The sequence below is a fragment of the Tinamus guttatus genome, unplaced genomic scaffold, assembly GCF_059628265.1.
Source record: "Tinamus guttatus ecotype Peru unplaced genomic scaffold, ASM5962826v1 Tinamus_guttatus_pri_ptg000123l, whole genome shotgun sequence".
NCBI classification, from domain to species: domain Eukaryota; kingdom Metazoa; phylum Chordata; class Aves; order Tinamiformes; family Tinamidae; genus Tinamus; species Tinamus guttatus.
The window spans coordinates 536,957-563,816 of record NW_028288657.1 but is presented as its reverse complement, the minus strand read 5'-3'; the positions used below and the strand labels follow the sequence as shown (position 1 = coordinate 563,816).

Genomic DNA, 26,860 nt, shown 5'->3' with positions numbered 1-26,860 from the left:
TGCTCCTGTTCTTCCTTTGTACTCCAGGTTCCCAAGGCATTTCCACCCCTCATTTTTCTAAACATACAAACCAGCTGGAAATTTAAAAAAAAAAAAAAAAAAAAAAAAGACAACAAGGAGGTATGAAGCTCATTTCAGCATGTAATATTAATTAAATAGAGCAAGGATTAATATATTATATACTTAAGAGCACTAGCACAGCTCTTGGCTCAGGTCACACCAACCCAGCCCATGAAATCTGTGCTCCTCTCCAGCTTTTCCACTCTAGGGAATGTGAGTGGGCTGATTCCTCTGGGCTCCCAATATACCTACCCATCCCAGGCTGCAGAGCATCATTAAATATATTGCAAAAAGGCTCAAAACAGCCACCCGACTCAGGAGCAATGCAACAGTCGAGCCTGTTTTTATCCACCTCTTCACTCTGCCGGCACAATGTGCTCCATCTTCCTACAGTCCCACTCTTCTTCCCTGCGATCCTGCCAAGGGCGATCGCCTCCTGATACCGCACTCCGTACCCACCTATGGAACAGAGGGATGCAGGGGGCTGAGGGTGGTGGTGGGGAGAACTTCAAGACAACCGTAAGGAAGCAGCAGCAGGCAGGGAACCACGCTACAGATCTTACTGTTGAGGTCACAGTCGCCCTGCTAACATGTGAGGCCCCTTCCCATTAGCACTGTATTTGGATGCACGCTCAGCGCTGGCAGCGAGCGGCCGCCTGTTTACGGGCAGCTGCCTGAGGAAGGCTCCCTGTGCCACCAGGACATGCACCGTCTGCAAGACGTCTTGACTCAGAGTCCACAGTCTAAGCCTGGCTGGACAGCGGGAACTTCATTCCATGAAATTTAAATTAAAAGGTGTTACACTCCCATAGGCTTTACTGATTAAACAACTGTTCACGACAGTCAGGTTGCTCTCTGATTTTGATGTGCTTGTTCCATGCCCACATGTTAACTTCAAAAAAAGATTTTAAAAATTAAAATCATTGTTACAATTTGCTTATCGTTAAGATAAAGCAAATCATGTTGTCCCTTCACGAATGCTACTGCAAGTGGCTACACAGCATGACCCTTATTTATAATCCCCTGTAAATTCACCCCAAAAGTCATGAACTACATAATATTAGTTCTTACACACTGACATATTTCCTGATCTTTCATGAGCCACATGGGAAAACAGTTTTCGCCTGATCTGAATGAAGAAGAAAAACAGTGATCCTAATCAACCGTTTACCCTTAGTGGCTTCCCTAAACAAATCTGGGAAAGAGCTTAAAGGCTTGGGAATATCCTCGACCCTGCTTGATGCACTGTAATAACCCTACCTAATTATACTGATATAAAAACTAATTGGAAAGATAGCAAATGTCAGGGTAAGATGCAAATTGTAGGGTGTTAATTGCTGAACAGGTGCTGGAATAGAATTAAATGAGCATCTTGATTAGGAGACTGGAAAAAACAAATGTGGACCCCGAAATCAAGTTGGCCACGTGAATTATTGAGCAGCCTCCTCGTAGCAGCTAAAGGTCATGTTGACGTGCCCTCTGCTTTGTGACGGCCGCGCTCCCTAAACAATAGCGAACTCCCCAGAAAACACGGCTTAGGAGGGAGACGAGCCTGCGGAGGGCGTCAAATTTGCAATAGCAGAAGGGAGGAACTGTTCTTAATCGATGAATTTATTGGTGGACTGATATGTGGATAATGCTGGTGGAAAGTTTTCCGTATGGATCATCACAGTGATCCAGATGCAGTACTCCCAATCTAGGAAGTCCCCACTAGACTGCACAGGTATGTGACCCAGTCCCCACCTGCTAAATGTGGGGTTATTATAAAAGATGGTTTGGGACATGGATACTGAACCTAACAAAAAAGGGCTAAAACTGCAGAACAGTTTTATTTTGTATTTTTACAGGGACTAACATAGTAAGAACAGTAATTAAAAAAGGCATGTTAACGCCTTAAAAATGCCTAATAAAATGCAAAGGAGTAATGGCATAAGAATCAGATGCTTATTTTTTTCCATGTATTAACAAACTTTGGCATCTCTCCTCCTAAGCAGTGCCTTCCAAAAAGTTCACATAACACAACGCACTACAGTTGTCTCTAGATTAATGCTCCACGATTTACACTAAGTGTTGGACCCATATTACGGAAGACAGAACTAAGCAGAGAGTCCACAAGGAGATGCTCTCCTGTATCCAGCGAAACCACGTACCAGGCGGGGTTGAGGCAGCAGTGCCAGCATGACCCAAAGTGCTTCTGACAGTTCCTCAGTGGACGAGTATCTCGCCGCAGCCGTGGGTCTGAATGAGCAGCAAAGAGCGAGCTTGGCGCTGAGCGGAACACGCCCGGCTCCCTTTGCCCCGGCCCGACGCGCAATAGAGGTATCGCAGCAGAGGCAGGTCTGTGCTCCGGGAGACGCCGGGAAGGGCCAGAGCGCAGGGAGCGCCCGTGCTGCTGCTGCGCTGCCCCGGAGGGGACGGGGACAGGGACAGGAGGCGCCTCGACTGGAGACAGAGCTTTACGGCCCTCACAACTGAGGCTACCTCTGTACGCAGGGGACACAGGGCCCCATGGGTGACGGGAGAAGAGAGGGTGGAGCACGGCACTGCTCCGGCTCCTGGGATAAGGACACCAATTCCTTAGCTGCACAGCAGCCTCCCTGGGCTGCGCTGCTGGCGCAGGGAGCTGCCACCACATCCCGTTCTGCAGACGGGTATCTAGTGCTTGCAGTGCTCTGCATGAGCACAGCCCTGATCCACCTCACACGGTCTGAGACAAGCTACCACGCAGGGCTACTACTCTATGCTGTTTAGCTAAACAGTAAGAAACTAACAGGGAGGCTTTTGTTTTTTTTTTTTTTTTTTGAACATACAAAAGTCAAACTAGCAAATGGGAGAACCAGATGTTTGAAGGAATGCTGGTAAATGCTTGGGATAAAGTGAGGCAGAAGGGAGAAAAAAGAAAATTCTTTAACAAAAATAGGATTGGGGGTGGGAGGGAAGTTCTACATCAACTCATGCTGCTGACACACACTGTCTACCTTTTTACACTTTTTACCCTGCTTTAACGAAGTGAGTTTGACTGACGGGATATTTTGTCAACATGAAATAGAATGACGTGGTGTGAGTTCAACTCTGCAAGTTGTGAATATTTTAAGGCACTGAGCACAGATGTTCCTATTAAGTGAACCATTTCAGGACATCAATACTATCAAGTATTCACCTGGGCTCAAATTTAAGATCTAACACAATCTTGTTTTGAATCTAAGATAAATTTACTGGAGTGGGCTCGAGGGGCAATGAATTCAATGGACATTTAAAGCTATTTAGAATAATAGCTTAAGGACACGGGACAAAACACACACGAAGGTCACAGACCTCTTCGTTTTTTACCAGACCTTCCAGTACATCATTTTTTCTTTCTCAGATTCCTATAAGGACACAAGAATCCCAAGTTTCACAACTTCAAAAAAAGACATTTCTAAAACTTTTTCTGATAAAAAGTTCATAAATGTGAAGCATACCAGAAGCCCAGATGGGAGTCCTAACAGTTTCCCTTTTCTTTTTAGAATTTAAATTTCAACAAAATACTTATGCCTCTTGGTGTTGGTGCTAACCAATACTAAGTGTTAATTGCTTTGCTGAATCGGGGCCCATTTGCTGAAATAGCTTTTATCAGTGTTGCTTAAGAAAACTTAAATGTATCTCTTCAAAAATAATTAAATCCAATTTGTACTGGCATCAACACTTTCAGCTTCAAGTCTAATTCCTTTATGCCATCAACTAATTTGTTCTATTTACTATGTACTGGCTTTCATCCATTTCAAACACCCCTGTAATGACCCTCCCTCTACCACCTCTTTTCAGGGGCTCAGGGATCTGCCTAAGGCCTGGCATTTTGGGGGAGAACGTGCATCCTGGAAGCGCAAACACACCTTGCACAGCAGCACGCTTACCCCTAACTCTTGGATGCAGCCAGAAGAACAAGGCAATGCTTTCTTTCCTTTTGATACAAGCCTCTTGTTCAGAGCTCCAAAGATGCAGAGTGGGAGTGTGGTTGTGGACAACCTCTCCCTGGGGCAGAACAGACCTGACTGGAGCAAGGGAGCAGCACAACAATCAGGGCGAGAACACAGCCTGGTGCTGCAGCCATCAGCACGAGAAGCGAGCAGAAACGACAGCATGTCCTGCGGAGAACGGCACCGAGCTCTTGGAGGAGAGCACCAGAAACAAAAGGGAAGGATTGCCAGAGGAGCACCTTCCCGCCAGGCTACAGAGCCCGAGTCCTGACAGGATTGATACTAATCAATTGCATCATTTTAGTTTGCTTGGGATTTACACTTTCAGCGAGACTATTTACTTTCTTTCTTTCTTTCTCTGTCTTCACACCACAAACGGAGCAGAGGGAGAAGGGCTCACCATTGCAAGGGCTGCAGTTACAGGGGCTTCGCTCACTGATCTCTGCAGGTCACACAGGGACAATGCTGGGATGCACTGAACTGCAAAGCTGCCTTAAGTCAACCTCTGCCAGCTCAATCTGTCTCCTGAAAACGTAGCCCACAATTAATATGCACTTAAGCGTATGTACTAAACCCCATGGCAGCTGACATGATGCCATCTGAACATGTAAGTTAGAATGATCTGTTCAGGATCGGGTCACCTGTGTGCACGTCTCTGCTCATCCTCCACTATCTGTTAAGATGCTCCAAACACTTTCATCAGCCAATGTGGACAAGTATTGTGGGTGTCATGTAAACTGTCCTTACAACTTGGCTAGCGGCACCAGGCGATTCGGTAAGACAACATGAGACCACCTTCCTTCTCCTTTATGCCATCTTACTTGCAGAACAGCCCCTATTTCTATTTAAACTGCAAGACCTTTGATACCACACAGAAACAAAATAAAGCGTAAGGAGGAAATGATTAGTCCAAATTGTTCTGCAGGCCACAGAAAGGGAAGTGTGCAAAACTGGCTTCAGACATCCTAATCTCCATCCCTTCCACTAAAGTACATTAAATCTTGCAATGGGAATGGGTTAGGACTAGCCCTCTTGAGTTTGCTAGAGGATCTTGAATAAAGAAAAAGTCTAAAGGAAAAAGGACATCATACAATGGTTTTTATAAGATCAATTTAACTTCCTCATCCTATTCTATTTCTCTTCACCTGAAGAGGTATTTGTCTCACAAGAGCCCCTTGCCTTGGAGTTCTGCTTTCTGCCTGCGAAGAAACCGTGTCTTATGCAACACTGTCTACATTAATTTCGCCGAGAACTGCTCATATCCAGGGAACAACTTTTCCTACATGGCTGTAACAGCCTCGCTCATGGGCACGTCCCACCTCTGCACTTGCCGCTGCAGAACTGCAGCTGAAGGCTGCCCCACTCTGCTGCTTCACAGCAGGAGAGGAGTAAAACCTCTCCACAAACAGAAAACTTTCTGCCGGAACACAGAGCAGAGAAACGGCATCTGTCAGGCTCATAACGCACTGACAGTAACAAGATGGTCTTTCTACCCCACACATCTATTTTTCCTTGAATGTAAATACACTGTGAATGTAGATTAAAAATATGATTTTCTTTTATTTTTGAATAACTCAATGAAAGTATTTCTGTTAGATGTAGTGTCATCTGCAAATGAATCCTTTTTAGAATGCTTTATAGTTGGGACTTGGAAAAAAATGAGCATCAAAAATTGTTAATTTGGATAATTTTTTTGCTAAATTACATATAGCAAATTTCCAAAAGTTGAATACAACCTTCAACGAAAGTTTTGATGCAGATTTCCACAAGACTGAGACGGATCCCGAAATCCATAAAATGCCATACAATAGGAGTCCTGATTGTTGCTCTCTGCTGGTATAAATACAAAATCTCTTCAGTGTGAGAAATAGCATGACCTGGTGAAATCAGCTCTCAGTCACCTCCTGTCAAGGGCAGCAGCTTTTGGGAGCATTTGGGCAAGAGAGTGAGTAAAAGCCCCCACAGGGCAGTAAGTTACTACCTTTTATTTTGTTTTATTGACACAGCCTTTGCAAGAAAGATGCAAATTCGCATAGGAACAAGTAGCCCACTTTGCCTAATGGGCTCACAATCATTGAGACTCAGATAAGCTGACTGCTTAAAACCAGCTCAAGAACAACAGTAAAAGATAGAAAATTATTGCTTCCTGTCATGACCAAATATTAAACACAGCTCACACCTAATGGCTCCATCACTCCCCAGGGAAGAAGCTTTATGAACAATAAAATCCCAGCAGACTTGCACTGTTCGGACTTAGAAGCCTCATTATAGGCCCACTGATCCAATACAATTTACAAGCTCAATGGACTCCGCGTGAAGGAAAAGCCACCAAACATGGAGTTATAAATGTGACGCCCACAGAGAAATAAGCAGGGGGCTCTCCAGTTGGGAAGCAAGTTAACGGAGAAAAGGAGGAGGAGGGAAAGGAGAGGGGGGGAAAAAAAAAAAAAAAAAAAGGAGAAAGAGCTGGTGGTGACGAGAGCAGCACATGGGCGCTCCGACCCAGAGCAGGACGGGCCGGAGAGCCGCCCCGAGAGGGAACGTCCACGACGGGCTTACATGACCCAACCTGAACACAGCTTGGGTTCAGCTGTATTACAGACCACCTATAAGATCTTGAGCAAGTCATGTACGCTTTCAATATCTTTTAAATTATGAGTCCAGCTCCAACTGATTTAAGTGAGTTTTGGACACTTGAGCACTTTTAATCTAAATCTTCTTATTTTACAAAGACTCTGGGTGAAGTCCCATGTGGAAGAGAAATTTTGCCTATAATTGTTGGAGTGGGAAACAGGCCACTCATTAACTGGAAGGTCTTCATAAGGAAGCAGCACACTTAAGAGAGGCTGAAATCCTGGGATGTTTACAGGGTGGAAAGTATGCAAGATCCACCAGAAACAGATGGTGTCAGAAACACCAAGGAGGGAATGGATAGAAACAAAAGGTTCAAAAGCGGGGCAAGAGGCAGTAACACGAAATGCTAGGGCACGTGAAGTGACAAGTCTATAAAACAAGGTCTAGACAGAGGCCAAGAGAAGGGGAAAGGCAATAAGGGAGACTATTTTAGGTCACAAATACACAGAGGAAATGGCTTTCATTCAGACGAAATTATTCTGGAACACTGGCATGATCAATAATGAGTGCAAACGGATGGAGGGGAATGCAGACTGATTTTCCAAACGGGCTATAGAGATGGCACACTATCTAATGCTATGCTGCACACAGAGGATTTCTTCTGTGTTGTTTGCATACTGGACATAACAGCAGCCTCTACTCCAGCAGCACTTTAATTCATGGGAAAGTTCATTCCACTTTCTTCCCTACTACTACTAACCTTATCGATTCTGATGATTCCACGTGGTTCTGCCACTTGTCCTTTTGAGATCCCTTATGCTGTCTGTGCAGGCATTTAACCTCCTCACTTGCTGTTTATGAGAACACTGCACTTAGGAGAATTTTATCCAGTCTATTTCAGTGATCAAACTCCAATAAATTTAAACGGGGAAAAGGATTTTTCCCCACACACAGTGTTTTCACTTTGCATCGCCCAGTCAGGATAAGCCCAGCCAAAGCAGTCAATGTTTTTTTAATCTCAGCTAAAGCACAATTTACCTAGCAAGGCTGGAATTCATCTATGTTTGCCATCCTGCACTAGAGCATCACTGAAGCACATCTGATTCATATAGAGCTGCTAAAATCCTCTGGCTCTTGTCTTCACTAGACTAATTTTCTTAAGGCCTCCACAGAGCAGTAGTAATAGCCGTGTTTTATTCCTTTAAATACATCCTAGCTCCAACTTAACTGTATTCACCTTACAGTTCTGAGACCAGAACATGTGCTGGCTGAGTTGCACACAGACGTACCGAAGCTGCAGGGAATTGGCTTTGGTGAAGCCTCTCCCACACCTCCCTCCCGGCCCCTCCAAATCCCTGTTTCTGACACGGTGTCTCGCTCTCTCGCAGCCACAAAGGCCCCTGTCCTTCCTGGCCTGGGCCCATGTCAGGTGCCTCGAGGACAAAATGGCTGCAGCCCGTCATGCCACGGCGGGGAGCTCACGTCCACAAAGCTGTGGGAAAAGAGGTTCCAGATCCGCTAGCTCCCTAAGAAACCTGGGCCTGAAATCAGCAGGGATTTAATCTAACTGCATTGATTTTTTGAAGTTTCAGAAGCAGTAACCTTCAGCCCAGAGAACACTAACAGTCTGCGGGAGAGTAACTTTTTAAATGACTCCAAACAAAACTAGCCCACAGTCTGCCCTGCTTACAAGCCTACGTGACCACGTTTCGAAGATCTCAAGACACTTTGCACTGCAAACTAGTAAGGAAATTTTGGGTTGCTGCAAAAGACAGACAGAAAGAGAGAGAAAGAATGAATGTGCTATGAGAAGCACTTGTCCAACGGCTATGATAGTGCTCTTTAAGTTACTGACTCTCCCCAAACATCCAGTCTATTAAAAAATTCATAAAGAGACAGATGGCACAACAGCAGCTCTTTGCAGGAGAGTAGGATTTAGCAGTGAACAAAGGACTGCGACTCCCCAGGACAAGCGAAGAGATCAGCGTGGGCCTGGGAGCCTCTGAAGGGGGATTGGAGCACGGGGGAGCCGCGCAGGGCTGCGTGTCTCTGCGCCCCGCAGCAGCAGCACATCCCACACATTTATTCCACCTTGGCAGCCTCACAAGGAGGAAGGGAACAATTCCAAGAGCACCATGTATTGGAAATTTGCCTTGGAGCAGGAAACATGGAAAACAAAAATAGTATTATTCAAGGAACTGAAAGCACTTCATATAGGTAGTTGCTAACACTTTAAGGGGGAAACTGAGGCAGGTTACGTGACTTATCCCATCACTTTAAGCCTCAGTGCAAACCTGATGCAGCTCTGTTCCTTCATGATGTTCTACCTCCAAGCATTAGGAAATATCCTTGTGTCTACTTTATGAGTTCATTTTGAAAGGGGCACAAAAGAGATAATCTCAGCCATCCCCAAGGGACTTTAAGAGAAAAAACTGGGAGAGCCAAAGGTCCTCCAAGTCCGATTTTGCAGAGAGGCAGGAGTGAGAGGGACGCTGAGCGATCCGGCCTCGTGCCCTTCTGCGGAGCAGGAAGGGGGAGCAGGGGAGGGCACACCCAAAGGCCAGTCCCGTTCCCGTGGCAGAGCACTAACACGCAGCGCGTCCCGTGCACAGCGGCACAGCCCCAATGCTTCCTCCGGCACGGCTGGCCTTGCTGAAGGCAGCTCTGGTGCCCGTGCCCATGCCGGCACAGCCCGCACCCCTGCGCGTGAGCAGGGGGAAAATCTCCAGGCACATGGCCTCAATTATGCTTTGACACGCTGGGCCCTTACAGCACACAAAGGTAACCCAGGCTCTGCAGCTTCTTTTTAGAGACTCTACCAAGAGTGTCACCAGTTTGTGGTTTGGCACCTCTCTCAAAATCATACTAAAAGGCTAGCCCTCAGGAGCAGGGGGCTCCCGTGCAGGGAGCGCAGCCGCCTCAGCGGGCACCGCAGCGCTGGCCCCAGGCCTCCACCCTCCCTCCGGCTGACACCATTGGACACGGTGGGCGACACGGCAGCCCCCAAGCCCCGCTCCTTCCAGCCACCCTGCCAGGCGAGGAGGCGAGGGACCACCTTGTCGTTCCGTGCAGAAGAGTGCTAGTAGCCAACAGGAAGGGGGAAAATAACTACAAGGTCCTGAGGATCGAAATCCAGTTTCCAGAGCAAAGGTCTGGGAACAGCAGCAATGTTTTGTTCAGCATAAGAACTTTAGGAATTCAACTGAGAGAAAAACACACACAACCCCCAATAACAATACGGCAGACCTGTCTCCCCCCCCACCCCAATGCTGAACTTATTACACGAGATGCAAAATTCATGATTTGGCAAACACAGTAAGGCATGGCTCTAACATTAAACAGGTAAAACAGTACAACACCCTGAACATCACCTTGCAAGATAATCATACATTTTGGGGGCATTTTGAATGCTCTATCCTGTGTGGCTGATGCCACTTGGCTCGTGCCTGAAATTCTGCTCACGTTTGGTAGCCGCCTAGGCACTAGCCCAAGGAAAGGACCTTCTTTCTCTGAGGCACTGACAGATCTTTGCATGCAGTCTCACAAAGCACCCGCTTTGCTTTCTTGGCCTCCCTTGGAAGTCCAGCTGACACAAGAGACTTCAGAGCTTTACTCTGCCTGCAGATGAAGGCCTGGTTCAAGGCTTGCACTGCCCGGACGGGCTTCAGCACGTTTATCAACGGCCACATTGCAAAGACTGGTTGCTGCATGGCAACTGCTCCGGTTTAAGCACACTCAGTGCTTCCATGTATGTCCTTTGCATATCTGTTACCACCACTGCAATTTCTTTAAGTGCAGCTCTGCACTTTTTTTTTTCTTTCCTTTGGGGCCAATACCCAGTTTTAGTGATCCCACCTTTAAAACAAAGGTAAAAATCTTTAAATAGGCAATCTCCCTTGTTTCTCTCATCTACCTTCCTATTATCACCTCTGTTGGACTCTAGATTTCACTTGCAATTTCCAGAGAAAGCAGCACACACATAGGCAAAGAGAGCAATCCCAAAACCCCAAAACGATGCCATCATGTTTTCCTTCCTCCCTATATTTCTACAAAAATATTGTTATTTTGCTAAAGAATATTAATGAAGCTACCAAGCTGCTCAAAGCTTTTTCCTGTTTTAGTGATCTAGTTGGATCATATCCCTGGCAAACAGACAACATTCAGACACACATACGTAGAATATTTGGTCACAATGAAAATGATAGACACACAGAATATCATATATACACACACATATATATATATATCAACAGCTCCTTCAAGATAAATCCAAACAGACTCAAGGTAACCAACCCACCAACTCTTAGGCTAGCATTTTTCTAAAGAGTCACGACTCACAAGCACCTAAGAGCAGTAGAGCCATCAAGTCCCGGAGCTGCCTCAGAGCACACACCGCTCTCTGGGTTTGCTTTTGTGCAAAAACAAGGACTCGTTTCCTACCTGTCAATGATCACAGGGTCAGAGGGAGTCTCATTTCTGTTGCCGCAACTTTTCTTCTCACAGCACCGACTATAGGGAGGGACAAAACGAGATTAAAGAATTACTGTGAGCTGATAGTAAAGCAACCACCTGAAAGTCTTGTTTGGTGAGCTTCAGGATTCAGCATTAGCCCTAAAAAAGCAGCTGAGAAAGTTCTGGCTAGCATTTTCAAAATAGAGAGAGACTGAGGGAATTGGGTGCCCAAATCCTGGTCTATTCAGCAGGAGTTTGGCACCTGGCTCCCTTTAGTCTTTTTTGAAATTCTGAGCCAAAATGAACAGCAATATGGTCACACTTTAGACTAAGGCTCTATTTATAAAGGATTTATAAATGATTAACAGATGTTATAACCACATTACAGACATAAGAATCATGTGTATGGCTAAAAGTCCATTAAAAGAAGGTATTAAAATTAACTATAAGCAACCTACTGCTTTAATATCTGATTTTTTGTTTATTAAATATAAAGTAACTCTAAATTTTCCACATGTCCATAGAAAACTTCAACTGTACAGCAACACCAATGAAAAAGAGAAACTGAACATACAGTGAGACTTTATTAAGGATCTGAAGAGAAAATTTCCAGATTCGAATTTCATCTGCAAGTCTCTGAAACTCTTTCTGTGATAAGCAGCCCTGGATATTATGCTTACATTTATACCTGATTTTGATTGTGTGGCCACCTACATGATGGTACAGAAATTGCAACCAGCTCCAATAAGTTTACGATATAATTTGGGTGCATTTAAATCATTATTATTAAATTGTTACCTGAAATACAGCAGCAATTATTTTGCCTAAAATACAGGAGTAAAAATTAATATATTTATCTGATCTGAAAAAAAAAAAAAAAAAGTAATGCTGCTGTCCTGAGGAGCCTACAATAAGGTACACATTGCAGAATGGTTTCCATGTATGTATGTGCATGCACACTTATACACTGTATGTGTATGTATGTTTATATACACACACGTATCATGAGACAGTACAGAATAATACAACCCCAACCCATTCCCAGGAGCTATTCAGCACTCTTCAGTCCCACTGAATTAAATTCAGTGAAACATTCAGGGAAACAAGAACTAAACTGCTACATCTCTTTGCCCCATTTCAAGAAAATTCAAGAGAAAGATCATTACTTGATTTCCACTGCTACGCTCACTAACGAGAGTGATGATCCCTTCATTTACTCCAGCTGAGTATCAGAGCTACTAAAAAGCAGCCTTGATCTGAATTTCTCTCTCCATTCTAAAAATGTACCTACAGCAACAAAGTCTGTTAGAAGTTAAGCTGTCCCAGTGCTCAGATAGTTTATTCTGACAAAACCTAACATGAGAAGGAAGAGGAACACAAAACTCCAGAGCAGAATCATGGTACTTTTGAGCATACTCTGTACCAGAACTTCCGTATGCTTCAAAAGGCAAATTATGTCCTCAGTTACACAAGTGCCACTCCAAAATAAATTCATCACATCTGAGGTTATTTAAACTTACAGAATTTAAATTCTACAGAATCAAGAGATAGTTAACTTTTCTGTACGGCAATACAGGGGCTGAATACATCTGTGAAGTTAAATCAAACTGAATCCCTCAGATTTCACCAATTGCAACCACAGCAGTTAAAAAAAAAAAAAAAAAAGCTTGAATTCACTGAAAGCTGTACAAAATATAGTAAAAGAATAAAGAAGCTTTTTTTTCCCTTGAAATGCATAGTATTCAACTATAACTACCTAAAATAAGTGTTTAAAAAAAAAAAAAAAAAAAACACACACTCCTTCAGGTACTAAAATGTTCAAATGTATGCATTTTATCCATAAGTTACTGTGCACCAAAACTTTCCCTTCGCAAGCTGAAATTGCCCACAAGATGATAAAACTAGCAAATCTATTTGAATAGCAGCACTGTTTCAACATTTCTACATTCCCTTTGCCTCAAACCTGCACTTACTCATCCACGTTAGTCCTTTTTAAAATAAAAGGATGCACTAAATATTTAAAAATCCCTGGGGCAGACCCTCCAGCAGCTGTAAATTGTCACAGCTCCATTGACTCCAGTAAAGCTATGATAATTCACACTAGCTAAGAATTCCCCACTCTCTCCAACTCCTAACTTTTAGTATGTCATATGTGCTTCACTGCCTTATGACTGTTTATAAAGAGTGCAAATTTTGTAATAAACAACAGACATATGGTATTATTTTCAATAGGGGAAAAAAAAAGAGAAAGAAAAAAAAAAAAGCTAGAACTGTATGAATTTGGCAGGTCCAATATTTCATTGCATTGCAAATACTACCAGGAGCAAATGCCTTGTTGGTTTCTAACCGAATATACCAATATAATATAACAACAAAGGAGTGCAAATTTTAAAATATTTTTGTAGTAATGTTATATTTTTTTACAGCTAGCTGAAACAGCCGTTTTCTCCTCTCCTTGCAATGATACTAAAAGAGATGGCCTATAGTCATATAACTCATGCAGATACTCCTAACAAGAATATAGCCGGCTGCATCACACCCAGCACCGCTGGGGAAGGACGAGCCGAACGACCTGCACTCCATCTCCCACGCTTCCAGAGACGCTGCCGCTTCCTTGTGGACTAAGCGCTCAGAAGGAATACCCTGCGATTGGAGTGCAATGTATCTGGGATCTGAAACTAGCATATCTTGTTTCATTTTAGTTTGCACAATTACCAAAGCTATGCACTTCTAGCAACATTTCAGACTTTTCTTTTAAAAACTGTAACTTACAGCCAAAGTCTTCCAATCTTCTTACAAATATCTACTTTCTTATCAGTCCTCGTTTGGAAAACAGATTTCTGCTAGATGGCTAGATTATTTCCTTGGACCACAACACATTTTCAGCCTCAAGATATATGAAACATTTTCTCTTTAGTAGGGAAAACAGTCATTCTTTTCCAGTGAATGAGTAGTCTACACATCAGCCGGAGTGTTTTTAAAGACTAAGGATATTTCAGGTGAAAGCTCTAGCAAAGTACCTCTCAAAACTTTAAACCACTGTCTCATCTCCAAGTATTTCAACCCAGTACTCAGGTACTTCTATTCCCACTGCCCTTGTAAAACAAGTGCTGCCTGTAACATAATTGATCCATTCCATTTTAAGTCAGTGGCAAAAATCCCAAACTCTGGTGGTCCAGAATCAAGGATATAATGCTCAATTAAAGAAAATGAATGCTATGACTTCAGCCATATTTAAGGTCCTAATACAAAAGTGTCATAGAAACATATCTTCATGGGTACTTATTTGCTTAAAAGAAGGATATCAAGGCCAAATACCAGTCTTCTCTACACCTTTTCTTATTGCGCTTTGAGTTGTTTTACTTTACCCTCTAACTAGATCTAGACAGAAAAATAATATATTATGAACATTCCTGGAAGAACAAACCAGAAAAGCCAGTCTCCGAAGCCATCGCTCTCCATGCCACATCTACAAACCAAACACCCCAGAAGGTTCATGGCAGAGGCGACCCGCACCCTTTGCCCCCCTCACACTTGACTAAAATGGTTTTAAAATTCATCCCTCAACTTCCCTTCCCTAACCACCCCCCTTTCCCCAAAAAATCTGTCTCTAATTTCAAACTCAAATAAGCTCACAGCATGGTGGCCTTTGTTTTGTTTTCTTCTCCTCAACTCCTCCCTGCAATTGCATAACAAAAGTGTCTAAATTCACACCATCTGGCCGATAAAGACACGGGCCCCAGCGGCCGCCTGGCCCAGCTGATTAGAGCTGCTGTCTAGTCTGAGCCTTGTGGCGAAAGTCACAGCTGTGGGGCTCGCCTGCGCTCAATACAGCTCTGTTATTAGCCAGCTGTAGGCCCTGAGACTACTTCTGTTCAAATTATAATACCTTTTAACCCTCTGAGCATTGAGGGCATAGGGGGTTGCTGGCAGCAGCATAACAACTAGTTTCCTCTTAGTTGATAATTGGAAGAAAAAGAAAAAGAAAAAAAAAAAAGTTAGTCCAGGAGAGGAGACTGTTTACCTTGATTTCCAACCACTGGGAGGAAAAGACTGCATATTTGCGATAGACCCGCCTAATAGGAACAGTTCCCATTAGGCTGTAATAACCCAAATGAAAAAAATTTGATCTGCAAATAAATAAAGCCGCTCACTGAAAGCACTAATTATTGAGAGTTGAGAGTTTAACTTTCAATTGGTATGACAGATTGTTGTAGCCGTATCAATATTTAGACAACTTTCCTGCTAAGCATGCATCTGTCACTGGCTGAGCGGGAGATGCAGGTTTTTGGATGCACTTGTCTCCATACAGCACGAGTGTCTGCATGTGTGATAACACACAACCGATTCCGGGCACAGGGGCAGCCCATCCCAACTAACAAGCACTGCAAGAAGGAAGCAGACAGACAGAGCGACCCTTCTCTTTTTAAAAACAATAGGCATCAATTTGGACAGCAGACTGAGTACAAGGCATTAATTTTTTATATAATGTTACTAATGCAAACTAAACTAGGAGCGTTAAAAATTGATGCTGCCACTTAAGCAGCACACAATTAGCAGGATTTGATTATTGTACTTAAATAAAATAAAATAAAATGTCAAGTTTAACTAGAGTTGGATCCATTCCCTTGGCATTATTCAAAGTGATGTGTGTAATTCTGCTTCAGATTACACAGCATCTTGTTCAGAGATACTTTAGGAAAACAAGACATTTAAAATCAAATGTCTTGATTAGGTTACAGGGAGCTTTTGATTTGGTTCACTAATCTGTGTATTACATGGAGAGTCGTCCCCGAGTTGTAATTCTTCCTTGGCTAATCTATCAAGCAGGAGAGTTCAGTATAATCTGAATAATGGTTTACATTTGTAAAACACTACCTTAAATCAAGCATGGAATATGTTTACAGGCATCAATGGCAGCCAGATATACAAAAGGTGAACAGTGTTTCACACTTTGAAGGACAGATTGTTTGGAGGGACAGAGAGGAAACGGGAAAAAGAAGCCAACTGAATTTTATTTTAAAGTAATACACTCGAGTACTGATGTTGGAGCTTTGCTGAGATCTCAACTTCTAAAAGACCATCTCTCCCTACCCAGGGACGGGGAAGAAAAACAAAGTATGCCGTGCTTTTGTTATTACCGACAGAAAGTCAGACGCATAGAAATTCTTATTTTTGTCTTCTCTAATGTTCACCTAGTTACAGAGAGCTAAAAACTTCCAACACTAACAGCAAAATATACATTTAAATAAATATATAATTTCTAAACAAGCCAAAACATATCTATTTAATCTGCTATATGTACAGGCCATGGCAGAGCGCGTCCCACGCGAGCCTCGCACACAGCACAAGCTACGTGTACAGATGCATGTACAGTTGGTCAGAAGCAGCAACGCTCACATTCTTAATGAGAGCAAAGCACAAAGCTAAAATACCTAAGGCGTGTATAAACACATAAAAACTTTTATAAATACATTTACCTAATTCTTATTATAGTTAATATTATGTCAACTATTCCCAAACCTCAAGTACTGAAACTAACACTTTCCCCTGACAAGAAGCCTCTCCAATTAAGCTATTATATTAACTTAGATTACTTAAAAAATATATACCTATAGAACCGGGAACAGTAATGTTAAAAGCAGCAACATTCAATTCAACAGCATATCTCCTCCCACTAATACACTAAATCACAAAATGTGTTTAATAAAGGACAAGATTGGTTTTGCCTTTCATTTTATGAAAGAACATTCTATGCACAATTTAACACATTTTAATATAAGAACATTGACAATGCAGTGTTATATGTATTGAAAAAAATTTAATTACAGAGCACAGGAAAAGTAATAAGTTACCATGGAAGCACAAGGTACATATAGAAGGTACATGTTAACTACAGACTTGCACAAATGTTATTAAAAACATCCTCAACTGCATTTTACTAATTTTCACTTTCCATGCTAAAAATAGTGTCTTCCTAATTAAATGATGGAAGTCCCATAGCTGTTGCTTACAAGGTACAAAAAGGAAGGACTTAGAATTTGGTTTGATTGGGGTTTCAGGAGTAGGAGAACAAAGCAAAATTAAAAAACATTTATTTTGTTAATTTAATTAAGAACGTTAAAATATTTCACTAGGTAAAACGACTGGAAAAAAATGCCTTATAATTTTCAAGTAAAATCTTTAAATTATGTGGAATATTTGAGGAAGATAAACAGGAATATTAACTACAGCTTTCTCATGCTTCATAAAACAACACGAGAACACCTAGCTAATGGAACAAAAACAGCACAGCCGGATTGCAGGCCTGGGGTTTGCAAATCTGTTGCACAAAAAAAAAAAAAAAACACTACCAAAAACAATAACTAAAATATATTTTTAAAAAATACACTATTTTGAAACTAAATATTTTTAAAAGTCTCTCTGACCAAAAATAAAACTTCTCCTACATACATGTTCTATGGAAAGAGCATTTCGGCATCTATAAAAGCAAACTGAACAAATCATATACTGTCAATAAATTCATCCTACCTGCACATGACTTCATGAGTGAGCAAAACTCTGCACATTTCAGGATTCTTGTTCTGTCCTTCATAAGTTATAGGCTACAAAAATTAAGAAAACGAGTAAACCAATAGCACCGGGGGGTACTTAACTGACATAATATTCAGATTTGAGGTGAAAGCTTTTTACTATTGCTCATCGTGGCTTGCAAATAAATGCCTTCCCCAAAAGTGCTTTTAAGCAGGATAGCCATCTTATAGATAAATACTCACTAGAAAATGGTTAAAAAACTATAATCAGCAGAGGCAAAGAGGAGATCCGAGAGTATTATTTTTGGTATTATTTTTCAAATTCAAAATTAAGGTCCAGTGATATTAGCAACACCAGAGGAGAAAAAACAAACACACAGGGTGAGGAGTAGGGAAGAGCAAGATTAAGATGGCACAGGATAGCACAGCACATAGTAGCTATGCTTACCTGCTTAGTGACCGAGTCAATGAGTCTAACATACAGATCCTGTTCAGTCCTGACACCTAGGGCAAGAGAGAAGAGTGATAAACGACACTGTTACAGATATCCTTCTCTGGTCACAAGGATTAATACATCTAGTTTCACCCAGACTTACTACATAGCCTCTGAAAACACCATTTTGCTTCCAGAAGGATGTTTCCCAAGGCCATCAGCACAAGGTAAACTTCAGAGCCCTTCCCGATACCAAGGGCCATCATCACGCAAAGGAATTTCTGTGGGTTTGGGGTTTTAGAAACTATAGCAGTAGCACCTACAAACCCTACCTTGGTTTGCAATCTACAGAGGGTGACAGAGGGTGACTCACCATTACTATAAAGGAGCTGGAGTTTGTAATGTGTGCCGTTGTTTGTCTTTTCATTGCCTTGCTCCTGAAAAATTAAAAAAAAAAAAAAAACTACATACATATATATCAATATATCTTCCAGAACTTATTTGGCACATTTAAAATGCAAAAGCTGATAATCATTATGGAAGCGACAATGAAGTTCATTAAAATTCTGCAAGGCAGAATCGCTGATTGGGATATATTAACCTTCTGAATGACCCAGGACAAACTACAAAATACTGCTGACATTTTTTCCTGTAGGGGTTCAGGAACTTTTTTCGCTACCTTATTTGCTAAAAAGCACTCAAATTTTTCAAGACAAAACACTTTATGATGAGCTTGAACATTTCAAGTCAGTTACTGTTAAGCAGATGGATAGTGGGAATGCTCAGCGTTCTTGGTTTTTAGTAACAGTGCTGTTTTGAGCCAATAAATATATTTATTTCCTGAAGGTTATGATATTGGGATGTTTCTTGGACTATTTTTCCCTGTAATTTCCTAAAAGATAATATTTATGAACACCCTTCACAATTAATAACTCCTGTGCTTAACTAAGAAAAAAGGAGACGACGATAGCATGAGCAATAGGAAGCACTTAACATATGAATTTAAAATTTGAAATCAAATGCTTTTTGAGTCCAGTCCAAAATTAAATATAATTAAGCTCAACAGACTCTATAATAAATTAGAATTTAGTTTCCACTTCTGCTAGGGTACCTAGGAAGGTCTGTCAACTACAAACAAACAAAAACCAAAACAATACATTTTTCCCGTGCAATTTTTAAATGGATGTATCAAATTCCCATTGTATTCCCTGATACAGCTGAGGTTTGCAAGCCCTGTTAACCATAACAGCACACAGAGGGCAGCAGCTCTACCTGAGCACCTGAACCCTTGACCAAGGGCTGGTTATATTTTGCTAGGGACACAGACAACAGGTATTAAAGGTTAGCAGCTCTCTGGGGAAGGAGAGGAGCTCCAAACTTGGGGGGGCGAGGGGGGAAGGAAAAAAAAAGAAAATAAATAAGGAAGAAGGACGAGAAGCCTTACTTTATCGTTTTCTACAAAGTCCACAAAAGCTGTCCTCTCTATTTCCACCGGCTGCCCCTGTCTGTCGTAGAGAGCCAGAACAAAGTGAAAGAAATTGGATTTCCTCAAGTTGGAGGGTGGCTGCTTTTCAAAGTGAGCTCTGGACAAAGCTACTCCGCTGCAGAGGAAACATACGGGATAGGGTGTTGGGGAGAGACAAAGACATTAAAAGGCTTTTGCAGTAGTTGCGGCAAAACAACAGAAAAGGCAGAACACGTTCGGAGAAAAACCGGGAATGGTTCAGCTTGTGCAAAAAGTAGGCTACAAATAAGCGCTCGTCCCAGTGAGCGCGCGCGGCGCGGGAGCCGCCACGGGGCAGCCCCCGGGCTCGGAGCCGTCGCTCCAAGGCTCGGTTTAGCCCGGCCTCGAGCTCCGCACTGACACTGCGAGAACAAGGGGAAGTTACAAACCTTGACCGCTGCAAACACTGGCTACTGCTGAATGCACCAATTCCTTTAGCTCTTCCTATATTTTCTTCTTACCTGTCAGCTTCGTTTCTGCACTGCAAGTGCGCGAGAGGGGGTGCGGGGGGGGAGAACTGCATGCAAGAAATTACTAGAGAATCTCAAAGTGCGGTATCGTCCGGCCCCAGTCACCTTCCTTCCAGGGGAAATCAAGCGACCATAAAGCGTTTGCTACAAACGGACTGTCATCTCCCTCATCTATATTTTCGGTAGAAAACAAGTAGCTTTAAGCAAGATATTTACTTTCTTCGGCAGCGAAGTTTGTCAGTGTTGTTTTTGGTCACTGACCTATTTGCACCGACGCCTGGGTCCCCTGTTTCTACGTTAAAGGGAGAGAATTTAAATTCACATTAACTAGCCCTTGCCCCGTGCCTGCCCCGTCCCGAGCCGCAGCTGCGCTGCTGAGCGCAGTCAGCTGTAGCTCCCTCTTCCTAACGCCGGCCAGTACCTACTGCGAGGTAATTAGGCGCACATGAACCTCCGCAACACTTAATAATTTCGCCAGACAAGTTGGGAGTCGCAACAGCTTCGTTTCTTTAATCCCCCAAATCGCTGCACTGCATTGCAAAAAGTCTTTGGCTCTGAGATCTACCTAAGTTTCCCTGAATTTCTCGTCCTATCAGACAGGTACATGGGAGCGCACGCAGCCGCCGGCACTGCACCAAGTTCGGGGCTCCCTCTCAAGCTGCATGTAGAAACTTGGGTGCCTTGATATGCTATGGAGCTCTGGGAGAAGGAGGGAAAGGGGAAAAATAAAAAATAATAATAAAGACGATGCCACCACGCAGCCTAACGCGGCGGCATCTCCACTGCTCCCCGGGATTGGGAACTTCTTGGAAGCTACTTCCTTTTACTTTCGGTTTCCCCAGGCACAAACCTCTCTTCCTCTCCCCTCATCACTACCCACTGTATTTATTAAACCGTCTGTGGACGTTCATGCAGGTCTGCCAGCACCTCCCGTAGTGTTTGGGACACCTTGATTACGGGGCAGCCGTGGATCGGGGCACGGATTTACTGTTTCTATGAAGTCTTGCACACCGTTACACACCCTTCAGCTTATCTCTACACTAAACAAATTAAAAACCCAGCTTCCAGGTCCATTCAGCCTTCCCCCCTTTCCCTGCTCGAGGTTACTTTGATGTGTGTGTTACGCACGGAGCAAGGAAAAGAAAAATATTTTACTTGAAGTGGTTTTCATCATCTCATTCCTCAGGAGCCCAGCACAACTACGGGGTGCCGACTTGGCTGCGGAGGGAAAGCAACCACCCCGAACCGAACCAAGAGGAGCCGCTGCCCGGCCGCGCACGTGCGGGCCGCGCTCCAGCCCCGCAGGCACCTCCCGTCCCGCCCGCCTGCGAACCGTCCTTGTCCCCGCAGCCCGCGGCTGCCTGTTCCTGCCGGCTGGCACTCCGGATCCCCAAAGCTACCTGAATTAGGTGAAACAACATGGGATGTTAGGGGAAGGAGATAACTACTTTTAAGTTAAAATCAACTTCGTTAACTCTGACCCAGAAAGTGTGAAGCAGGGAAGAGTCTTTTTCGTCGCTGGGCACAAGCAATTCCACCCCCTCTCCGCTCTGTGCAAAGAGAGAACGATCCGAAGCCCTGTCCTGTTATTCCGCACAGGTTTTTAGAAATCTCGGCGCTCCTCTGTTTCTGCAACGCTTGTCCCTACTCTCCGTCTGTACTACCTTGAATTCTCACCGACTACAGAAGACTTGGGAGGTAGGGGCACAGAAGGGGAGAACGACACGGTTAGTATCTACTGCAAGCAACAACTGGGAGTGAAGGAGAGATTTGCTAAAAAAAAAAATAAATAAAATAGAATAAAAAAGGGAGGTGGGGAAAGAAATACAGTTACCGTTACCTTTGTGCTGCTACGTTTGCATCCACAACCCCAACGTTTCTGACCCAGGACCTGACGGAATCCATTTCAGAACCTAGAGATTTATCTTTCAGAATTGGTCCTCTTCCTAAAGTATCTTGAATCCCAAACATTTAAAAACTCTATTCCAACTAGCAACAGTTTCCTTTGGAGGGGGATAAGGAGGAGGAAAAAAAAGAAGAGCCTCTGAGATAGACACACACAAATCCCAAGAAAGTGGAAAAGTTCAGTTTTAAAACCAACTTCTTCTGTTACTTTTTTTTTTAAAGATTCTACGTGTTTTAATGCCTTCAAATAGGAGAAAAAAAAGTTTTTCCTCTTGCAAAGTAAAAGTTACGCTGATTCAGTCTTGCCTGGTATCATCATCCTTCACGCGCAGGAAAATGCATCCAGAAACTGATGGCTGTTAACAAGGTCCGCCTGACTCTCAAAAGACACGGGGAGAAGGATTGATTGCTGCCTAATCCAGAGGAAAAAATAATAATAAAAACCGGGATAAACTGGAAGAAATGGAGCTACAGAGTCTGCTCACACGGCGCGCCCGGGAGGAGACGACACTTCCCGGCTCGTCACCATGAACGGGTTACGGCAACGGCACAAAACCCGCCAGGAAGAGGGCGGGGCCTCTCCATATAGGGCCGCCGCCCGCAGCGCCGCGCCCATTGGAGGCGAGGACAACTCCAGGGGCGAGGACGGCTCCGGAGGGGAGCGCGCGGGCCCGCGGCGCCCGGGCCGGGAGCGGCGCCTCTCCGCGCCCGGCGCTGCGCTGCGCTGCGCTGGGGGCAGCGGCGCGGCCACCGTGACTCCAACCCAATTTCACGCCTATCAGCGCCACACCAAGTCTTCCTGCCGCATCCCGACTAAGCGGTGCTAAACGCAGCGAGTTTGTTGTTGTCGTTTTGAAATCTGTTCCATACTTTAATAAAAGCGTAAAGCAATCACAGAGCTAGTTGGCCGATTTCTTTTCAGGCGCGATATTTAAAAACAAAAGCGCTCCGGGGAACTGCCGAGCTCTCCGCAGAGATGGCCACAGGCGTTCTGGATGCAGAGACTGCCTGCGCAAGCCACGGGCCCGCAACCGCCAGGAAAGCTCAAACTTCTCACTGCACGCGAGCTGCCAGGTCCGGCCCTCAAACGTTTTCGTACCATCTTAGATAGGCAGGAGTGCCGCAGACCGCGGCAGGAGAGCGGAGCTCTTCGCGGGCCGGGCAGCTGCGAACCGGGACGATACCTGGTTTTTTTCCTCCTTCCCCCCCCCGCCCATTTTCCCAAATCCTTCCGCCTTAGTGCTATTTTCCTTCTAGCCCTTTTGTATTCTGATCTGCGTATAGATCTGCCTCTGAAATCTATATAGCACCAACGCGAAAACAGATTTCAAGACAATGAATGCAAATCTGTGCTCAGAGACCATCTGCCAGATGAGGGAATCAGATGTTCGCTAGTTAAAGGGACAGCGCAAGGATTTCCTTAACTCATTATGTAGAGCTCCTCTTGAACCTGCTTTATTTCTTAAAAGAAGTAGAAATAAAGTTTCCTTTTCAGACTAAAACCTGGCTCTTTCTGTAGACGTTTAGTTGCATTTCAAAGACATAACCTTGTATTAAAGGCCAGATTACTTTCATAGTTTTATGTATTTGTCTCTTAAAAATCCTGTAAGATCTTCAGAAAAAAAAAAAGCATCCTTAATTCAGGCACAACTGAGGGCAAAGCTGGACTTCTGAATTGTTCTGTTTACATAAGTGACAGACGTGATATTTTAAGTGGACTAGTACATCTCACATGATCTCTGTTCAAAGACACTTACCATACTACCCCCCCCCAAATGATAAATATGCAGTAGGTGATTTTGTCAGGTTAGCCAAAGGCAAAGCTGGCGTTATTTTATGGTAAGAGAAAAGCAAAGGCAGTTTAATGGTGTTACAAAGTTGAGGCCAATCCTTTACCGCACAATTTTAGTATCTTTGAGATTTTAAGTAAAATACTCAAAGCATGTAAGAAAATAAGAATATACAACGTAAACGTACAGAGATGATGGTAAGACTCATCACAGGAACAATACGGCGATCTTGACCGTTTCACAACGGGCGCGGGGACATTTCCTTGCGTGAGGCTCCCCTTCTTTGTGCTCGGACCGCTGCCGGCGGTGCCACCCTGACCGCTTCTGCATTTATTCCTAACCCCGGAGCAGGTGGGGTTCGTTTCCCCTTGATCCACGCTTTGGCTGATGCATTCGCAAGGGGGGAGGTTTCTTAGCAAGCCCTCTGCTCCTCGCGCCAAGGGCGGCTCTGGCGGGAGCCCGGCAGGCTTCGCCCGGCCGCTCGTGCGGGGGCAGCCTGCGGGCTGGAGCCCGCGCCGCGCGGGCACAAAGCGCCGGCGCCCGGGGCAGCGGGTCGCGCCCCCTCGGCCGCAGCAGCTGCCGCCAGAGCTGCGCCCTCCGCGCACCGCTGAGCGGGGCCGGCTCCGCGCGCGGCGGGGCAGCCCCGAGCACCCCCCCCGCTGCCCTACGAGGGGGCAGTTTCGGGAGGACATTTCCCTCCCCACCCCCGCCAAGTTTCTCTTTCTTGAAATGCTTCGTTAAAGGACGGGACTCCTTAAGTACTTAAGGGATTATTAACTCCGCATCTAGACTTTCCCTCGCGAGCACTCGGTTTAGTTCTGGAAAAGCCCCTCTCTCAGACTTCTCTGCTGTAAATTCACTTAGTAAAATAAGCATTTCAGGCAGTGTAACTGCCGCTTAATTTGGGCTTGTATTTTAGAGACTTCTGCGGTTCGGGGCAAGGAGACGGTTCCTCGGGCTAGGCAGAGGTAACGAGAGCAGGTAACTCCGGGAGGGATGAGCACGTTTACGGAGTGGGGGGCAAGGGACCACCCCAAAGGGACGGACACACCTCGGGAGAAGGAGGGAGCGTCCAAAGGCGTATTTGCACCTAGTTCTAAATGCGACTGAGTGGCACGAGTAGGAGCTCGCCCAACAGCTGGGGGAAGCGTTTCTAAAGCGCCGAGCGGCGCCGCGGCGCTCGCCCCGCGCTCGACGCGCGTCTCTCCGTCGCGGCTCGCGGTGGCTGCGGCACGGCTCGGAACGGCACGGCCGCGGCGACAGGTGAGGAAAACGCTCCTCTCGGGTGGCAGTTTTAACGAGAGCCTTCAAAGCTCTCGTTAGCAAAGCAAAGACAACCTTCATCTCTCGCTACATTTTAGAAACCTCAGCGGGAAGAAGCACTTACACTGAAGTTAGCATACAGGACCTTTAAACGCATGGCATTAAATATGCTACTGCTTCTTCTCCCGTTCAAGGGGAGCATAGAATGGGAATGTTGGAGGACTCCTAAAAAGGACACTTAGGAAGAAACATTTCAGTCTTGTTCCCCCTCATCTGTGAGAATTCATCATCCTTCAGGTGTCTCAAGGGAATGAGTCAGAAGTTAAAATTCTCCCCGTCAGAAAAAAAGAATGAGAATTGATTCTTCCCTCTCTGCCCAGTAACCTGGAAGTTTCATTTCAAGCCCATACCGGGAAACAAGTGTTCTAGTTAAAAGCAACTCAACATTTTAAAGCACATGATTCGCATTTAAGCATCCAGCACATTTTTGAAATTTAACGGTATTTATCAAACAAAGAACTCCCCAAAAATAACTTCCAGTAGCCTAACAAAAGCACAGAGCAAACAAAATATTTACTTACACGGGATACCTTGCAACAGAAAAGGGGCTACTAGAACCAAACAGGTTGTCTTCTGAATTCGTGTAATGAGAAATGTATTGGGGGCAGTCAAAGTTCTATACACAGATCTGGACAAAAAGCTACTCCAACCAGTTTAAGACTGTGTTTCTGATTCTTAAGACCCTCTATTGAATAGAAATCAAAACCTTGCTAGTTTAAAGGAAAAAAAAAAGAAAAAAAAGGAAAAACTATCTTAGATACATTGTTAAATAAAAGGGTTTAAAGCAATTCAGCTGCATGCAGCTAACCACCACGAAAGAAAATCAAACACTTAACTCTTAATTGCAAACATGCAAAACAATGACGTACCTAAGTGCTTTCTGTACATTTATTATAAAGCCCAGTTTTATAAAATTAAAGAGTTCTTTCAGAAGAAAATTTCCCAATTGCTGGAAATAAATGACACCCTCTCATGCCCCTCCCAAGTGTAAAATAGTTGATTTCCCTTTTCCCCAGACCATTAGGAAATAACCAGAAATGTGGCTTTATAGCTGTAAAATCCTGAGCTCTACCTGCTCTCCCTCTGCATCCCGTCCCTCCTGCATCACGAGGACACTATGTCCTGGCAGCAGCTTTCCATCCACATTGCCGCTTAGAAAACATGCAAGATTGAAGGGCTCCACTGATCGCATTTACAAGCGGTGAACAGAGGACTGCTGTGAAACTTGCAGATGTGTAAGAAAACATTTAATAACTTCTCCACTTTATCTTTCCCCAAAGAGAGAAAATGTTGTAGCCATCAGATAGTCTGTCTCCCATTCAGTCCAATAAGAAAACTTTTTTTTTCCCCCCACTAAAACAGAAAAACACATCTGCTAGGTTTTATAGCCAACATTTTTTCTTTTAAGATACTTTTTGCATTTTGCCTAGTACATTTTTTAGAACATGTTGGCAAACAATATCTTACCATTAGGAGTACATTATTTTATGATGCAGATTTGAGAAACCTGAAGTTTGTTTTTCTAACCACACCGAGGTTCAAAACAACAAGCACATTCAAAAAAAAATACTTAAGGGGGCGTATATTTATGCTGGGAAATTCTCATTTTCCACTTTGTGAGGGGGAAAAAAAGCCTTTTTCAGTGTCTCTGTATAAAGACTGTCTTAAATATACTTCATAAGGAGAAACAGAACTTTAAGGTATTACAGTCTGATTGTCCCACAGATTATACATACTTATGATCCAACTTGAGCTGTCAAACAGAGCCTCCACAGCCACCTGCCTATACGTAGATATACCAAAGATTAGAATTAATTTCATTCTTCATTAATGTATAAACCAAATAAAAAGCCTTGCCCA

At 43.9% G+C, this 26,860-nt stretch overlaps 1 protein-coding gene across 1 annotated transcript in view; it reads right to left on the bottom strand.

Annotated features, from left to right (window-relative positions):
- The window catches only part of EBF2 (EBF transcription factor 2), a gene marked incomplete at its 5' end in the record, with an annotated part of 90,160 nt that extends 70,510 nt beyond the window's left edge, over positions 1 to 19,650 (bottom strand). Inside the window, 5 exons of the mRNA XM_088521490.1 lie at positions 11,031 to 11,099; positions 17,574 to 17,647; positions 18,024 to 18,079; positions 18,382 to 18,445; positions 19,453 to 19,650. Coding sequence (XP_088377616.1) covers positions 11,031 to 11,099; positions 17,574 to 17,647; positions 18,024 to 18,079; positions 18,382 to 18,445; positions 19,453 to 19,650 — 461 coding nt within the window. The remainder of the gene's footprint in view (positions 1 to 11,030; positions 11,100 to 17,573; positions 17,648 to 18,023; positions 18,080 to 18,381; positions 18,446 to 19,452) is intronic.
- Positions 19,651 to 26,860: the final 7,210 nt, after the last annotated feature.